The following is an 11,976-nucleotide window of genomic DNA, read 5'->3' as shown; positions in this document are numbered from 1 at the left end:
TTTGTTTGCTTACATCAAACACCATAATAGGAAACAAATCTTTGAAATCCGCCGGTGTATTGTTACTTTGTGTAACCAGCGTATCCATTCCACAAAACTTTTCGCTAAATATAGCCGCTTCAAAGTATGCTCGCGAGCACTTTTGTCTTGGAAAAGATAAGTTATAATCAGCAGCAGGATATCGTACATCTTTAACCGTAACATACATGTTATTAAGATCACAGTGATCAAATATCGATGTATTTTTTTCTTGATCATTTTTACGATTAGTTTGGAATCCTACCAAAATGTATCTTGGTGTTTCGGTCGGTGTTCTAATACATAGTCTCAAGTTGAACAAAGTGGACTGTGGAACTGTAATACTTTCGCAATGGATAGACCTGAAAGCGACGGGTAATTTGACTTTTGATTCAATTGACTTCATCAGATGAAATTTATCCATATCTGAAGGAAAGATCAGAGGCATATACCATGCCATTTTTCAATGCTTACTTTACCCGCATCTACTCCATTTGCTCTAAAAATTACATCGGTATGATCTTTTCTTTTAAATTCTAGCGTATGTTTTAGTCCATACACAATAATAGTTATCGCAAAAGCAGAAAATGTGTTTAAGCGGAACAACGAATGAGAATGTTCCCTTAGGGTTAGGCTTCTGAATAATGTATGCTTGTCTAATAACGAATCCTGCGTTGTCTGCAATGACAGCTGTCGCATCCGTATCTTTAGTCCAAATCTGATTGAGCCCTTGTGCTTTAGAAAAACCATCAGGATACTTTAGCATTCCACTCATGGTAGTAGTCTGTCCAGGATGAGTCAACGATTCTACTTGTTGATCGGATAGTTTATACGTAATATTTGAATACGAATGCAGAAGTCCATTGTTTGTTAACGTTACTGCATCATCGTCTGCGTATACAGTTCCATTGACTTTAGTTAGTCTACCTTCAATAAGTAGGTACGATTCTGCAGGATGAGTAAAGGTATCATACAACCGATTTCGATAGTTATATCTCCTGTTGAATTTAAATTCGTACCATTTACAGGCTCATACGCCTTAAACTCATATTGTTTAATTGATTCATCAATTGTTAAAGCTTCTTTAAAATTTAATATTTCGCCTGACATTCTTTCTTTTTTAAAAGAAAGATTGTTTTAAGCAAGACAAAGACCTGATCCTGTGTTCGACCTTTTTACAAGATCTTGAATCGAGATCGCGAATATCTTCGTCCCAACGCCGGAACCTGCAAGCAACTTTTAAATGTTTGTTGGCTTAATAATTTAAGATGCTAACGCGTTCCTCGATTCTTGCGTAAATTTTTGATTCGTTGGTGTATTATATCCATCAATCAAGGCCTTAGTGTTGGTTATAGATACATCTTTTCCAACATCAATAGCTTTTAAACCAACTTCTTTTACAACCGATTTTCGAGGTTCGATAGCCGTTTTTCCTTGTTCTGTTTTCGATGCGCTACTCACTTTTGATGCCACCGTTTTTGCGACATTTGCAGCAGTTTTTGCAGCCGTTGATCCTACCATTTGCATAAAGAAATTTGAGACGGTATCAAACATTCCGGCACCGCCAATAAGGTGTTTTTTTATATATACCTTCGTTAAGTTGTAACAATAATTTTTTACACGTGATTTAAGACGTGATTTGAGACGTGATTTTAGACGTGATTTAAGACGTGATTTTAGACATGATTTGCAATGTCTCACGTTTTTTCCGACGTGTTCATCTTTTTTCTCTCGATTTACTAAACATGTTTTGAAACTATAAAATTGCATCTTTACGTCCTTTTGCAATATGAGACTGTTTTGTTTCCTTGTCTTTACCTACACGTATTTTAGATCTTATTTCTTCTTTCATTTGATTGAATTTATCTAGTTCACTTAGAATCAGTGAGTATTCTTCATTAGAAATCGGATCGTCTGCTAACGTCTTTGATAAAAGATCACTTATTGTATTCAACTTTGCATCTGCAAGTGTTTTAATTCTTTCGTGTTCTTCAGATTTCATTGATAGCTTTTTATTGGTCTGACCTCCAACGATAGACAATAGTCCTAAACCTAAGGCTGCACCTTCCATTGCTATTGCAACTGGCGCTGCAATGATTGTACTAAATACTCCTATACACCTAACACCATTGAAGAAACAACAAGAGCGTTGTCTACTCCTGCTATAATTCTCACTGCTCTGTGATACTTTTTTGACAAGTTTGCACGCTTGTCTCTTTCTGAGGCAATTTCTTTTTGAATGTCGTTAATCTTTTGAAGTCTGTATGACTGAGCACTTTATTAAACTCTAATCAGTTCGGAGCCGACGGGATGACGACAGGCAAAGATGGATATAGTTTAGCGTCACTTTTCAATGAATTTATTTCACATTTGGATTCTTTGTACTCAATTTTTATATTTGATTTTTTTTCAACGACTGATGTGGAACAAAACATAAAGATTCACCTTCAACAATATCTACTGCAACGTCTGAGTTGTTTTGAATTGTAACAATTATGTCGTCAACAGATTCAGCAATAGTTCCATCTTGTAAACTACATCTCTTTTCCTTTAAATTTTATCTAAGCGATACCGAACAAACACCTTGAAATAGTCGTAAACCTATTTTTAATGAAATAGTACGTGCTGCCTTCGGTTGAATAGTTACCGATTGCTGCGTCGAAATACTCTATTTACCATACATGTGTTTCTGCAGGTTGTGCACGATTCTCGCGTGGCAACCATTTAACTGACGCTGGTGTTGGTCGTTTATACCTGTGGATAAACTTGTGAATTGGCATACTATATCTTTGCATTTTTATATATGTAATCTTTTATAGAAGCATCCCTAGTATTGGAATACCAGTAAATGGTGAATTCGGCCCTAGTAGCAATCCTGATCCTGTTCTCATGTACAACCCTTATCCAGATTTAAGATTCAAGCACTCTCCTAACGAACTTTCTTCCACGGAGCTAAATGCAATCCTTTACCTGCTTTGGTTACTTTACAACCTCTTCCGTTTTTCTTTAAATACATAATACATAAATACATAACACCCGATCTACTAATTTCGTTAACAACTTTACTTCCGGCTTCGGCTCCTACGCCGGTTAGCAAGCCGTCTGCAAGTCCTGGTAAAACGCTTGGCATAAGAAACTTACCCGCTGTTGCCAAAAGCGGCAACATAGCTCCAATAAATCCACCTTTAACTTTTGCGTGTTCTATTTGTGTTTTTGACATTTTTATCGTCACTCCTTTACCACTTTGGTACGCTTTTGGTATTTTGTTAATCTGTGCTTGAGTTAGGGCCAGCATAAATCCTCATGTAATAAACGAATAGACACTGACCCTCCTGATTGAATAGCCTTTTTCCCTCTGACCTTCACTAATATTGACTTTTACATGCTTGTTACGACTCATTTAAAATATGATTTAAAAAAACGTTTTTTTTTTACTTTACTTTTTAATGAAATCTAATCGAAAGATCTTCACCTCGCACATTTACAAGTTTCCCGTTTTGGTCAGTGAGTTTTGTCTCAATTGACGAAATTGTCGATAACTTAACAGGTAAATAAACCAACTGAACTGGTGTTTCCATAATTTATACCCGGGTCCGATCGATTGGAAAAAAACAAAAAACGTTTTCAGTCGAATTATTAAGATATAATGAGTTAATTATATCACTAGTTACTGTCAAGGTACTAATTCTTAATATATTAACAATATTTTCTGACTCGTTATTTCCTGATGAGTATACTTCTGCATTAAAACCCAATACCGTTCTAATAGAGTTTGCAGGTGTCAAGTCTATTTTATAAATTGGTGCTATATTAAGTACTGTTTGAAGTGTGTTGCTGTTCGGCTCTAGCGTCATAGCATACTCGTTTAAGACAGATTTGTTATGCCCATTCTCCCTCATAACTCTTTTTATGTAATCGTTTATATCATCAATTTCGTATGAACATTCGGGAATATTTATATCAAACCAAGTCACTCCGTTGTCAGGACTATAGCGAAAGTTATTGATTAAAGAGTCTATATTTGGAAATGAATAGTAGGTCTCCAAATTAAGTAAAGCCATTTTGTATTTTTTGTCTACATCTAGTGAATTGGTGTTCCTAAAGAAGTACAAATTCGAGAGCTATTACCTTGCAATACAATGTGAACAGATTTTTTCGGACCTGTATTTATTCTAATTTGCTTTAATTCTACCAACATTTGTTCTAGTACTCTGGTTTTCATTTTTATTAGAAAAAGAAAAAAATACTTATGATATAAGATGATGATGATGATGATAATAATGATGATGATGATGATGATGATGATGATGATGTTGATGATGATGATGATGATGATGATGATGATGATGAATATTATGATGATTATGGTGATGATGATGGTGATGATCATAATGATAATGATTAAGATGATGATGGAAGTGGTGATGTTTGAGGTGGTGGTGCTGCTGTTGCTGCTGCGGATGATGATATTGATTCTATTGATGATGCTGCTGTTGATGATGGTAATGAAGAAAAAGTAGAAAAAGAGGAAGAAGAAGAAACAGAAGATGAAGAAGAATAAGAAGAAGAAGAAGAAGACGACGAAGAAGAAGATGATGATGAAGATGATGATGATGATGATGATGATGATAATGAAGAACAAGAAGAAGCAAAAGAAGAAAAGGCAGAAGAAAAATAAAGAAGAAGATAATGATGATGCTGCTGATGATGATTATGAAGAAGAAGGAGAAGAAGTAGAAAAAGGAGAAGAAGAAGAAGAAGAAGAAGGAGCAGAAGAAGAAGAAGGAGAAGAAGAGGAAGAGCAAGAAGAAGAAGAAGAAGAAGAAGAAGAAGATGATGATAATGGATAAAAAGAAGAATTAAAAGAAGAAAATGCAGAAGAAGAAAAAGAAGAAGACAAAGAAGAAGAAAATGATGCTGGTGATGGTGATGGTGATGATGATGATGAGGATGATTTGTTGTTAATATATTTTTTGCTGTTCTGGCTTGTATACAAATGATTTGTTTTTGCTCTTATATGATTGTAATCAATATTGTACCAGTAGCTCGAAGGCATTTAACATAAAAGGCATGAATAGTTAAATGAAATAAAAATCCTCCACACGGAAGATCGAACATGATTGTCATCGCAAATTTGTTTTAACTCGGAATGTCATTGGTTTAAACAAATGTTGTTTATGTTGAGTCAGTTGATGTTACAAAATATAAAACATTAGTTTAACGAAAAGAAGGGTTTATACGTTGAACTTTGTCCTACAATATAGTCAGATCGAACGGGTTTGTGCTTCAACTGTGTACCCGGGGATATTTATTTGCTGCTTAAGAATTACGATATCCCATATAACATGCATGTAAGTGGATATTTATGTATATTTATGTTTATTTTTACTCTCTCGCAGTACGTTTGTACACGTGTTATCAATCAATTGCTCGTGCGTTCATCATAAGTCTCTCACAGTTACACAGTTCATTACTCGCAAATTTTTACTATTTACATACATGTTTATCGACTTAATGATTCAGTCACTCACGCAAATAACTCATATTAATCAATATTAACAAAAATATGATATTTCATATTGTTTTCATACTTATCTTATTGCAACAAAAGATGAAATTTCTCGTATGGACCATTCGCATGTGTTTTCTCCATAAGTAAAATATTGCATATTTGATAAACTGCATATATTAACAACTTTAATGAAACAGTTATTATAATATTATATCAATCTCATTTAAATTCTTAATGTCGAAATGGACAAATGTCAGTAAAACAACAAAGGAAAAAATATATATTTATGTTTGCTGCATATCTTGTGAAATATCACATGACACTCACTTAGTACATTTATTTGTTGTTTTTTCAAGTCAGCCTGTTATCAAATCTAGTATGACAAAGTCTCTATGTATTTGCATCTCCTAGTCTGGAACTGTCTGTTCCCCATTCTACAGTCGTTATGCTTTTTTTGACCCCATAATCTGTCTTCCTGTGTCTCTATCAAAAGCGATAAGATGGCGTTGCAATTAGATGTCATATTGACACGTGGAGATATTTCGACGTAAGTGGACAACACATTTCGTCCGTTGGCACTGGTAAACCATCATCCATTTGAACTGTCCTTGTTGTTAAGACTGCATGTCTATCTGACGACGGGAGTTGAATTCTCTGGTAAGGATTGGGTTGACCACAACTACATTCGTGGTTTGGCGTATTCTCTTTCCTTTTGCGGACTTGGCAAACTTAATTGAATCGTTCAACTGAATCTGGGTGATGTTGGCGTAATCCATGGATAAATGGATCATAATTCTGTGTGTGCCCCATGATCAGAAGATATGTGATGCTTTTATTAATGCAAGTAAAGCAGTTTCAAGAAAACAAATTAATGTGTTTAATTAACTACGATAATCCAATCTGCTGTTCATATCAACCAACACCCCTTCACTCGGCATCGGTCTCATTGAATCTCTTGTTCGCTTTGCTATTCTCGATATCAGTCACTTTTACACCCAAATATATACTCACAAGCTAACCCATTTTCTTATTAAAAGATTATTATACTCATGTTCTTTTGAATTCTTTGCTAAGTGAATTCTTGTACATACTCATTTGTCAATCCAGTTGCTAACTCACTCGGTACTTCACTCCAGGGTACTTTACACATATTCAGTCACTCCCTGATTCACTATATTACTAAATTTATCGCGAAGTCTCCCTCCATACTAGCACTCGCACAATCGCATAAAGTGTCACACACGCACTTATAATTGTTAATTGAATAATCGATTTGCAGGTCGTGATATAAAACAATTATAGTTTTAGATCATACAAATAAAATTTGCTCGTTATTCTGTTGTTACTATTGAGGCAAATAGTACCAAAACCATTGTGAGTTTAACATTAATTTTAAATATATTATGTATCTTTTTTTAGAACACATTGTCTTCCATTCTGGCAATCACGGTGCTAATCGTGCAATCCGATGCGAACTGCGACCCTACGTCATTTTACTCTTTACCTCGAGCGATTTTGCCACCTGCGTGGAGAAGCCAACCGATTGAAATTATTAACATGAACAACACAGCTTATCTGTGTCGAAACTTCGACTGCCGATTTGTTACGTACGTATGTATTTTGTTATTGCTTTTGCTGTTGTCTAACCGTCTCCTTTTAACAAGGAGGCATACACATAATTATAAGCAGACGGAGGGAAAAAGATGTAAAGCCTGATTATTTAGTACTATCTTACAAATATGTAAATCGCCGAAAAATTAACCTACATAAATAACAATTAAGACATGCATGTTTTTGTTTTCAACCTTTAGACACGAAGCATTGGCAAAGAGGCTGCCGGGGTCGTTTTTTAAGATCACTGAGTATTCTATGGAGTCCGGATTACGTTACGTTTCCCAGCGGCCCATCCTTAAACGATCTAGCAACGATACTGCAGGCCCTTGTTCGCTGGGTATAGAGTCCGACGGAGATTATTGTTGTCCAACGTAAGTTTGTTTGTTGTTTAAGTTCTTTGCATGTTCAATGTATTAAATCATTTTAAAGAAATCTGTTCCAACTTGGTCAGTGTAACTTGGCACAATTTGTTCCATGTAAAAAGGATTCAACACGACCGCACATACGTATGTCAGCTACTTATTTCTCCAAATGAATCAGCGGTAGAGAGAGCATGGCCTTATAAATTAGTTAATTATCAATTACTACATAATCTATTTGGCAGGCACAGGACGTCAACTCGCAAAAGAATAAGATGTCCGTGAAACTTGATTTACTTCATGAACTTTAGTATTGATGCTCATGCTTTACATAAAACTGTCTTCGACGAAACTCATAACAGTAAACTGGATTCAATTGGAATGCGTATATCTATGTAAGGCTTTGGCATTGACTCCTTTTGCTTTAAAGCGTTATTGATCAAGCGGCACGCCTGACGCAATTGACGAAATAAGGCAACAATCGTGTAACGCAGCAATCGTCTGCAGTTTAATAACGAAGTTATGCTATTTATTGTGACATTTTTAAAGCAGTTTTTAGTTAGTGTATTGATGGTATAAAAAGTACACGGGATGATGCAATATTTTGAGCACAGTATGATAAAATCATACTGCATAAACATTTAGTAGAATAATATGTTTTGTGCTGTTAACAGGCATGTGTTTAAAAAGATCTGACTCTAATTGTCTATTCATACTATATTATAAAGTTCTTTCCAGAAATATCATTTACTATTATAATTCTTAAACTCGATGAATCAAATATGGCATGAAACTAACAACGCGTTTCAGTTCCTATAATTATTTCAGGACGCGATATTTTACTTGCTTCACTACGTCACAGGCGATCATCAACATCAATACACAGTCCTGTTTGGTCTTCGCTCTTTCCAACATGTTTCAGTGCGTCACTTCCTCCGCCTGCTGGTAAACAAGATTTTAATTCAAATCTATTTATGTTAGCTGATTTGAATCTCAGGTCATCACTTTTCAAAAAAGACCTCGTCACGCAATGCTTGTAGAACAATTTTGGTGTCTTTTGAACGATTTTAAAAACATTCCCCGAGTGGAATCGAAACCAAGACCTTCTGGTCTCCAGGCAAAAACCACATCCATTAAATTGTTGTCACCTTTTGAGATTTTATTTAATCTTGTGCCGTCGTTCCCATATTTGATAACGGTAATTTAATGTAGAAAGTTCTGGGCAAAGGTTAAAATTTTATTGGAAAAATGTAAAAATAATTGTAAAAGATTCGACTCTAATTTGCAAAAAAATATATGCATACATGTATACGTATACTATACAAATAAATTATGCTTCCACATTGAATATCGACATATGTGGTTGTATTAGTTGAGTTGTTGTTACTGGTGGTCGATTATAAAGAACAACACCATAATAAATCTTGTAAAATAGTGAGCGTTATGTTCTCTAAGTGATATCTAGTGTTTTTTATTCAATTGGTAACATCATTAAACATGATTTAAGTTTCTTTTTACATAAATACAGTATAACTCCAAGTTCATTAGTATGAAAATAAATCTAATCGATACTACGTGATTCTTCATTTATCATTATGAGACAAGTTGTCCAACACAGAGACAGACTATAGAATGACGCGGAAAAGACAAACGTTAATACTACTATTTAGTTTAAACTTTACACCTATTTATTTTCGCTCGCTCGATTGCATAGAAAGTTTAAGGCTAAAATTCTCGCGTCCGTTCCCTGGAACTAGAACTAGTACTTGGTGTCTATGGAGGAAATCTAAAGAACGCTCCCACATTGGAGATCGAACACGTGACCTCCCGATCGCTAGGTGGACGCCATATCCACTACACCACTCCGACTAATTTTATTAATAGAACTATTAGCAGCCAGTAGTCTGGACCGATTTTTTTAATGGTAGTATGACCAGAAAGAGGTTTTGATCGGTTTTATTAATGGAAGTATTAGTAGCCGGGATTTTAAACGGTTTTATTAATAGTAGTATTAGCAGCCAGATATTTTAACCGGTTTCATGAATAGTAGTATTATAAGTCAGGAGTTTTAACCGTTTTTATTAATAGTAGTATTAGCATCCAGGGATTCTAACCGTTATTAATAATGGTAGTAATAGCAGAAAGAGGTGGTAACCGGTTTAAGTAATGGTTGTTTTTATCAGCCTAATACATTTTTTTTTATTTCAGCGGCGGTGGAATGTGTTCCGGAAATGGCCTCTCGTGTAGACTCGAAGACTCCATGCAGTCGCTGTTTGCGTGGAACGTCGTTTCCAACCAGTTAAAGTTCGAGATGTTCCAGTTTCCGGCGTCCTGCACATGCAAATCAAATTAAGGCGTCAAATATGTTTCTTTCAGGTTTTATGACAAAAGCTTTAGGATATTTTTTATATCACAACGCTGATATTGATCTTATATAAAGTAGCCTCATATATTTGGGCCTCGCTCTGTGAAAAGGGGTTTTAATGCATATGCGTAAATTGTCCCACTTTCCGCCTAAACTGGATTTTTGTTAACACGATACTTTATTTAAATTAAAAATATCATAAAAGCAAAATCAGCCGTCCCTGATGAGCCTGTGCGGACTGCACAGGCTAATCTGGGACTAGACTTTACGCACATGCATTAAACCCCTTTTTCACAGAGCACAACTCATTTATATTGAAATTCGCTCAGCAGCCACTTGTTCTGACGATTCAAAATTGCCCAAAATGTTAATATGTACAAAAATAGGTCTTTGGATTAACAGTATATATGAAATTATAAAGCATGAAGTGCACACAATTACAATGGTGGAACCAAACTAAGTCCGAACATGCTCTCCGTTGAAAAAACCATGGGTGCGGCACAAATGTGACACAGCGCGCGGGATAAAAATTTGATAATTTTATACACAATATGTGTTCAAATTTACCTATGATCTGAACAAAATGTTTGCACAAAACAATTCAAACTTGGAGAGCATAATCTCTTTAAACTGAAATGTCAAGTAAATTAATGCCTGTAATTGTTATAATAATTAAATTGTTAAAAATACATATTCTAAAGTATTTGCTTTTTCAAGCGTGTTTTATTTATATTTTGGACATATGTGATGTTTTAAATGTGTTTTGTTTAGTTATTTTCGGCTTATTCAAGCTGATTGATTTAAAAAATCTTAAGCGAATCCATTTATGGGTCGATTTTGTTAACATTTATAAGAGCGGATGTTAAAATATTAATTCACTTTCCGGACATAAACCGATCTGTGTAATATCTCGATATCAAAAAAATAATCTCAATCGCTTTGGTAATGCAACATTCAACGATTTATTACTTTTCTTGTGCCTAAATTTATCGTTTAAAACTTCATGTCACTCAGCAAGGTGAAATAGTTATTGATAATCTGTCATACTTTGTTTGGAAACCAATAATTCGAAATATGTTGTTTACAATTTTAAAATGTGAAAAATAAACTGTGCATGCCTAAATGTATGTTTACGTCATTTTACATTTTTAACGGCGAAGGTTACTGAAGAATGTAAAAAGCTGTAAATTGAATTTAAATGGGATAAGAAAAGTCATTAGCTACGATTGAATAGTTTTAAGCATTTCATGTTCGGAGTGAATACTACCCACCGAAACTTAACAGTTTCAGATTATAATAATTGATATAGTACCATCCTGTTACAAATGCATCACCCTAATTTGTGTCGGAAAAGGTTTAAAAAGAAACATTACAATTCACGATTTCGACATTGTTAAATCACGCGTAACGAGACTGCCGAGATAACGCGAGATTTAGGGTTCGGGGGGGGGGGGGGTTGGGGTTTGCCGGTTTGCCAGTATTCGCTCTACATGACACACCTTACGTATCCGCTATATTGACTTTATAAATAGAATAAAAGCGAAAAATTGCCGATTTATAACTAATAAAAACAATCATTATTTTTATTATAACGTTCAACGACCATCTGCTCGATACTAGTTCAGTACCATTGTAAATACCGGCGCCGTAATTAACTACTGACAAAAATAACAAGATCATACCTTAATTACTGTACTGTGTCAGAAATTAAAACAACCCTATACTATTATAATTTTTAGTGCAAGTTAATTTAAACCCACCCACATATTAAAAAATAAACATTTTTTTATTTAAAATTATTAGCTCATTTTTCTAAATTTTCATAAATAAAAACCAATTGGTATTTGCACATTTCAGTGCACATAAGACTACTTTATTGTTAAATATGTTTGATTTGTAAATTGTATAATAATCTATATAGTTTTATTAGTTATGTTGAAAGTCTAACTTGTTGTGCTTTTAAAATACATAAAAATCAAATTGTTGACAACTATAATATCATTTAAGATCATTATTAAGCAAAATTAAGTCCCCAATTTCAAGCTTACCTCGGCTAGCTTAACCGGTAGAGTGCTGATCTCTGACTCACTCATGGGTTGGTAAGTTTA

At 34.5% G+C, this 11,976-nt stretch overlaps 1 protein-coding gene across 1 annotated transcript; it reads left to right on the top strand.

Moving 5' to 3' along the window:
* Nucleotides 1–5,268: 5,268 nt before the first annotated feature.
* LOC127843118 (uncharacterized) lies at nucleotides 5,269–10,906 on the top strand. The gene is made up of 5 exons (XM_052372942.1): nucleotides 5,269–5,369; nucleotides 6,950–7,137; nucleotides 7,342–7,515; nucleotides 8,332–8,448; nucleotides 9,712–10,906. Exons 1-5 carry the CDS (start codon nucleotides 5,364–5,366, stop codon nucleotides 9,854–9,856), a joined length of 630 nt encoding a protein of 209 aa, XP_052228902.1. The 5' UTR covers nucleotides 5,269–5,363; the 3' UTR covers nucleotides 9,857–10,906.
* The last annotated feature ends 1,070 nt before the right edge of the window (nucleotides 10,907–11,976 follow it).

Source organism: Dreissena polymorpha, chromosome 8 (assembly GCF_020536995.1).
Source record: "Dreissena polymorpha isolate Duluth1 chromosome 8, UMN_Dpol_1.0, whole genome shotgun sequence".
Taxonomy (NCBI): Eukaryota; Metazoa; Mollusca; class Bivalvia; order Myida; family Dreissenidae; genus Dreissena; species Dreissena polymorpha.
Note: the sequence above shows the minus strand (reverse complement) of the source record. Positions and strands in the feature narration are given on the sequence as shown.